The following is a 6,900-nucleotide window of genomic DNA, read 5'->3' as shown; positions in this document are numbered from 1 at the left end:
CAAGTGACAGTTATAAAGTTGCCATGCCAAAGTATTTTTTAAAGTAGCCAACAAAAACAAGCATTGCAAAATGGGTTAAGTTGACAACAAAAGCTTGCCATCTCACAAAAACTATATTTTGTGCCCGAGGCAGTAATGCCAACCAATTTAGGGGGAAAAAGATTTATCTGGGGAGTTTATAGTGGGAATGTTTATGATTTAGAGGTATTTTATTCTCAACAAACGCCTAAGACCCAACCAACCATAAACTAAGCGTGGTTGTAACTAAATTATCAAAAAGCTATAATACTCAAAGATATAAATATTATACTACTTGCATATATTTTTGATGCATATTAGAAATGAGCTCAGAATATTTAAGGGTTTGTAATCGATATTTAGGGGTATTTAAAGTTAGTCCTAGGGCTAGGGGGAACATTCTGTAGTAGTTGGCATCACTTGCCTGATAGCTGAGGCGAACGCCAAACTGCATAGGTGTGGCACTAATTTATTTGAAAATGCTTCCTCACGTGCCTATATCCATAAAAATTGTGCTTTGTATAAACAAAAGGTGGTTTGCGGAAGGCTTGGTCCGCTATAGCAATATAATGTAGAAGATTAAAATTATATCACGTTACTATTCATATTGGACTCGTCGTTTTTCCTCCAAGAGCCTACTAAAATTACCTACTTTTTCTACTCATATAAATATAATGTAAAATTCAACGATTTCCGAATGTGCAGTGGTATTTCAACTCTCAATAATTTCAATTGATTATAATTTTTGGGACATCTGTTTTATAATTCATTCTGCCTAGCAGGTCGGCTTTTGTCATAGAGCTCTTTATTTAATTTACTTTATTAATGATTCGGACATTGAAGTTGATTAGCAATGTTTCTGGAGTGTATTAATAAGACCCTATCCCAGTGTAGTCTTATTTATGTAGACCATAATATACAAACCAATCTTCTATCTCTTCTTTGTTTCCTCGTTGTATGAGAATCTGTTGTAATTTGAAGACAATCTAAAGGCGATAGTACTTAAGATTTGAAATATATAATGTAGGTATTATGTATTCTTTTGTGTCACTTTATCCTCGATAGTTCAGTTGAGTAGAATTAACAGTACTATACAATCATTTGCCTTAATTGAATAAAATCTCATCATTGGACACATGATAAAAAAATGAAGGTGTTACTTATTGCAACCTTGCTTGCTTACCTGCAAGGACTATTATAGAATCTGATATGTCAAAAGTTACAAATTTTTAAAGATATCCCAGGCTATGGAAATCTGATTATATTTTCAACATTTTATAATTATATTCTTAGAAATTTGAAATTCTATTTTCTATGACGAGATTCAGGGCAGGATGGAAAAGTTTAATATGTAAGGCAAGATTTTATTAATGTCCCACTAAAGCTGATATATTACATTTTATGTGTAATGCACAGGCACACTGTAAGGGATAACAAAATAAAAAATATTATGATTAATGAAATTCTAATTAATTAACCACTGAATTCTCCACCAATCATCAGGACCTAAACAAAGGAATATTTAAGAAAACAAATAGTTACTATTATTGATAGTTATACGGACGAGGGACAGAGGTCTTGCATAACAAAACGGACAATCCTCTAGTCAGATCAACTCCCGGGTCTCCACAACATTGAAAAGTCATCATACGCCACCAACCAATTTATCTTTTGACAAATAATATCTGTACAAAATATATACTCTGTAATGCTAAAAACTGTAACGCTACCTCATCAATAGTTCAATCACGATTATTAAATGATTTAAAAACACAACGTTCACGAGCGAGAACAAACATTAACCGCGTCGCGCGGGAGACCTATATACAAGTCAACATTAAACCTCCTCAGTCTCTTCGCTGCGTCATAATTCCGTTGTATCAATTTCGTCCAGTCTGTGGCCTTACGATCTAGTGACGCGTCCTTTGCTTACAGTCCGTGCGTGGCATCATAATATACATAGTTGAATTTGTTTACGGTGTGTGCGGGTGGGCGTGTGTTAGTTCCGCTCCGACTCGTCGCAGTCGCGCGAGATGTGGCCGGGCTTCCCGCAGACATAGCAGGTCTTGGTGCCATCCGGGCAGTTGCGCGATATGTGGCCAGACTTGTTACAATTGTAACAAGTCTGCCCTGAGCTATCGCGTCCTCCCTCTGGGCAATTCCGTGCGATGTGCCCAGTCTTGTTACAGTTGTAGCACGACGGCTCGTCAGGGCTCTGCGCGCACTCGCGCGCTATATGCCCCGTACCGTTACATCTGAAACGCAAACGTTATACACATTCAATAAAACGTAAAGTTAATATTTTCAGCGAATTATAAGTTCTAGTTCTATTCCTCTTATAAAGAGCATATAGCATATAAAACCATCCTAACCTTCCTAACCTAATCTTCTAATGCGGTGAAGTCATAAATTTTAATATCGATTATTTAAAGCGGTGGCGAACAGAAATTATATGGCATGATCGTTAGAAAGTAATTTAGTGTAGTTTACTTTAGCAAGTTAATGGTCGGAGAAAAATAGAAGTCATAACTTCAGTGGTATCAAACTGAGATCGATTCGGTCACGGCCAGACAATGGCAACGTTTGCGTGTCTACCACGTGTTAATTGTTGGAGCTCTTTGTACTTAACTACTAGCCACAGGGACTTGAAATTCTTAGTTTATTAAGTGATGTGTATGGTGTACCTGCTTAAAGAAATTAAGAATTTCTAAGTTATCATGATTGGGTTTGTTTAAATTTAAGTTATAAAGTAGATTGTAATTATATTGTTATTTATATGTACATTCCTAAATGAAATAAATACTGTAAGTTATAAAAAATAGTTCTGTGTTTTAAACTCAATAGTACATCTTTAATACTCTTATTTATTTGGTGATACAAATTAGTTGATAAGTCTTTTTTTAAGATGAAGTGGCGGTACTAAAAATTTATAGCAAATACCTAAAATGTTTACACAAAGGATCGTAATGATAAAATTTATTATTATATTTTTTGCTTTATATAATATTATAGTTATTTATAACTGAATTTTTTTTGAGATACATCATGTAAAGGTTAAGCCCGAGCTTAACTTTATTAAAACAGTGGATAAATATGTTGTAGACAGCAATTCTGTTCTACGTTCAAGCACATCTTTCTATGTTGTTCTAACAGAAAAGGCAGCAGTTTTAGCCTAGTGATCGATTACGTTATAAGGCTAGCAGCTACTTATCTAAAATAAAATGGTTAGTGTACTTTTTTATTTTACCTGTAGCAGCGATCAGCCTCTTCCTTGCAGTCGCGTGCAAAGTGTCCAGTGCGGTTGCATTTGAAGCATTTTTCGCGTTGCCGATTAAAGCCGGAGTCGCGGGAGGCGACGCCGCCGCCCTGTGTGCACTCGCGGGCAAAGTGCCCCGTGCGGTTACACTTGTAGCATACACTTGAACTCATTGCTGAAACAAAAAAAGTGCCTATTAAGTATAGATAACATAGTGGTATTATAAAAACTTTCAGCGTTTCTTCAAAATATTTTTATTAATTATTTATGCTTTATCAAACAGTTAAAAGGTAAGTAGTAAGTGTATCTTCGTCTATTTGTTCAGCTATTTTCAGCTCGTTATTAAGGTGTCTATGGTAATACATGATGGCAATTTTGAATGTATATATATAAGATAAATATCATGAAATGCCTATATTCATACATGATTTACATATTATACATAGAGAAAAAATTCAGTTATGCACAGGTGGTTAATGCACCTGCAAAAATAAATGCATATTACATTTTTGCATAGCAATTGAAACGGGTCAATTGAAGATCATTTCGCAATATTTGTTTCACTGTTTTAAATACGAATAAGTAAAAACAAAATAAAGCATGATTGCAGTTGGTTACAGTGTGACTAATTTAAGGAAGCATGACTTAATTTACGTTTAAATTTATGCCGAAATAGAGAATATAATCTTATAATTATTGCCATCAAGCTAAACAAAACAAAGCGTTCAATGGCTGTTTATTAAAACCAACTTTCACCTGCATAGTAAATAGTTATTTTTAGAATCGACTTCCGTTACAACTAGCTAGGATGCAACAAGTTTCGTCACCCGTGATATGATGTCGAACGATGACCTTGCCGAGATGCTAGTTAGGGAATTTGAAACATTGTTTAATCTACTCAAAAGGCAGTCATAAAGATTCTACGAGGTAAGGAAATGTAATATGACTTCGTCGACATTTCTAAATATTGTGTGAAGAAACAATAATAAAAATTTAAAACCTAAAGGTAACGCTAACGGAAAATCGATATTCTTACGTTAACAAATATAAACTTTCAAACGCGATGAGGGATTAAGATAGTTCTGTTATACGCCTAGAAAAAATGTATAGATACGAAGTAACCCATTAGTTAAGTCTTAAGATGGATTCTGAATCTCATCTGTGTGATATCATCATCAAAATCATCTCCATACTATGCTACAAACCAATATCTAAGCAATAAAGGAATTTATTTTTATTTTGTTCGAATTTTACCAGGACTATTTATTCCCAAATCCGGGACGTTGCCATCAAAAGCAAATTCTTGTATCAATTAGCATTTCAATATTATTATGGCCCTTATTTTTCAATGCACAATACTTCAATGACCTCTTTTACTTTTGTAAACGGCGGTCGTTCGCCTCTCTTCCGTCTCGTTCTTGTATTTGTAAGTGAGAGAGAATGAATTATAACTGTTATTTGCACAGTGGAGTATTCTTGACCCTGTCTGATAAGCGCCAGCGCAATTGTACCGCGTATGATACAAATTAATCTAAATCATATGCAAATGACAGATAGAGGGAACTTGTGAATCATTTGCATATCTGAAAGAAACTTGTTGATACTAGCATTGTTTATGCAGAATTCGTATAAAAAGTATATCCTTTCTCAATACATGTATGAAAAGCTATTAATGAGAATCAATCAAGCCCCATAACAATCTATATTATGGATTTCGTTATTAGTTGGAAATGTTATAGATATTGTCAATTACATGATAAAAAGGGAGGAAACTCAGACCAAATAGTAAGATCTTACCAATATAATCAGATTAATACTCAACACAACCTTTAAATTAAAAAATTATCATAAAATATAAATATTAGAAAATGTATTTCATACAAAATCTAGTAAGCCATGAAAAGATTTTGAGATGATGAGATCTAAATAGAAAAAGGTTAAGACAAGAGTATTTTTTTTTATTCTTTTCAAATGACAGTTTGATAATAAACTGGATGTCACTGAAACCTTTAGTCAGCCAAAGAATAAAGTAAAATAATATGTTTTCTTATCCAGCTAAATTTCAATATTAATCTGGATTATTGTATTAAACAAGTTTCAAGCTTGTCTTTATTTATGCCAGTCAAATTTAAGTTTCATAAATTTTTAAAATTACTGTATCAATCAGTTTTCTATTTGCTCAATCAAATTTATATCAAACATTTCATAATAATAACAAAAACTCATGGTCATTATGATGAAAATATGATTATATTTTAATTAAGATAAGATATAATTTAACATTGAATTAAAATTTATGTAGATACTTTATAACTCACATTGTAATAAGGTATACAAATTTATATAGATATGATTTGGAGCTTTTCATACTCCTTGATATGATCATTAAAGCATATAGAATTGTTAAATATTAGTGATTTATAGATATATCTAGAGCATTAAATATACATTTGATCTAAACAATATACGATTACAAGCATGTAAATTTGTATCGCTACTTTAAAGTGAAAAAGCTTTCGAATTAAAATCATCTTCTAGTCTATTTGTATCTAGATGTATACAGATTTAATTAATAAAATAAAGTGTAGAACTTAGAAGATCATGTATGATTTTTATGAATGTACTTTAAAAATTCACATGCACTACATTTCAAAAATTTATATCTGCTGAAGTAAGATGCTAAATAAAATGGCACACATAGCATTGTGATGGTAAATTACATTATAATACAGGTTATAATCCTCGAAGTGCATGCTATGCGAAAAGTTTAAGCTTGTCACTAAGACCTTATTGCGCCTATAACGCAACTGCATTTGTTACTTGTACTTTCCCACTATGACACTAGTATGCGTCACAATCAAAAAAAGCTGATTACATGGCAGTTTCGAAATTTTGCACATAAATGTACATGCTTACGTATTTCATTGAAATCGAATAAAGTTTTATCGTCTCTAAATACTGGTAAACTGAAAGCTTTCATAATTACCTTCCTAAAACGGTCAGAACCTTAGCTACTGTCAAAGTACCACGTTCAATAAACAACCTATGTATTAACACTAGCTCTTATAATTGTATTTTAGCAATTTTAAATGAATCTTATGACATAGTCTGTATAGTTTTAACGTTGAAAAATGATTAAAATGATATATAATTACACGAATACGAGTTCTTAGTCTTAAACCACGTGTAGAGTACCGGTGCCGCGCATATAACATATAGTTATTTCACTTTGCACTTACCAATTTGATGTTTGATTTATTGAGCACTTAAATCACTAAAAGAACTTAGTTATTTACAATAAAATATTGTAAAACTTTACAAATTACACGTAATTTATGATATTATGTCTGCGAGGAAGCCAGCCACCATCACTACGAATTCGTAAAAGACATTTTGGTCATAGACACAAAAATAAAAAGTTAACGAAAAAGACGCTCCGTGACAATTTACATTATTTGCTTGTTGATTTACAAAATCATTATAAAAGTAAGATTTTACCTCTTTTTAAAAGAAATATGGAATAGCAGAAGTACGGATAATTAACGATAAAAAAATATTTATACAGTTTCTTCTACAACCAAGAAACAATCATATGTATATATATATATATATATTATAGTATTCCA

General features: G+C 32.3%; 1 protein-coding gene across 2 annotated transcripts; it reads right to left on the bottom strand.

The window, feature by feature from the left end:
• Positions 1–1,368: 1,368 nt before the first annotated feature.
• On the bottom strand, positions 1,369–6,672 carry LOC123716428 (CCHC-type zinc finger nucleic acid binding protein-like). 2 transcript variants are annotated; one of them, XM_045672171.1, is made up of 3 exons: positions 6,514–6,672; positions 3,266–3,449; positions 1,369–2,273 (listed from the first exon to the last, which is right to left on the bottom strand). In XM_045672171.1, the coding sequence occupies exons 2-3, from the start codon at positions 3,445–3,447 to the stop codon at positions 2,018–2,020; spliced, it is 438 nt and encodes a 145-aa protein (XP_045528127.1). In that variant the 5' UTR covers positions 3,448–3,449; positions 6,514–6,672; the 3' UTR covers positions 1,369–2,017. The 2 variants fall into 2 exon arrangements, with proteins under 2 accessions (XP_045528127.1, XP_045528128.1); XM_045672172.1 differs by lacking the exon at positions 6,514–6,672 and adding an exon at positions 5,072–5,189.
• Between the last annotated feature and the right edge of the window lie 228 nt (positions 6,673–6,900).

This window comes from Pieris brassicae, chromosome 11, assembly GCF_905147105.1.
Source record: "Pieris brassicae chromosome 11, ilPieBrab1.1, whole genome shotgun sequence".
NCBI classification, from domain to species: Eukaryota; Metazoa; Arthropoda; class Insecta; order Lepidoptera; family Pieridae; genus Pieris; species Pieris brassicae.
This window is presented reverse-complemented; position numbering and strand designations above follow the sequence as displayed.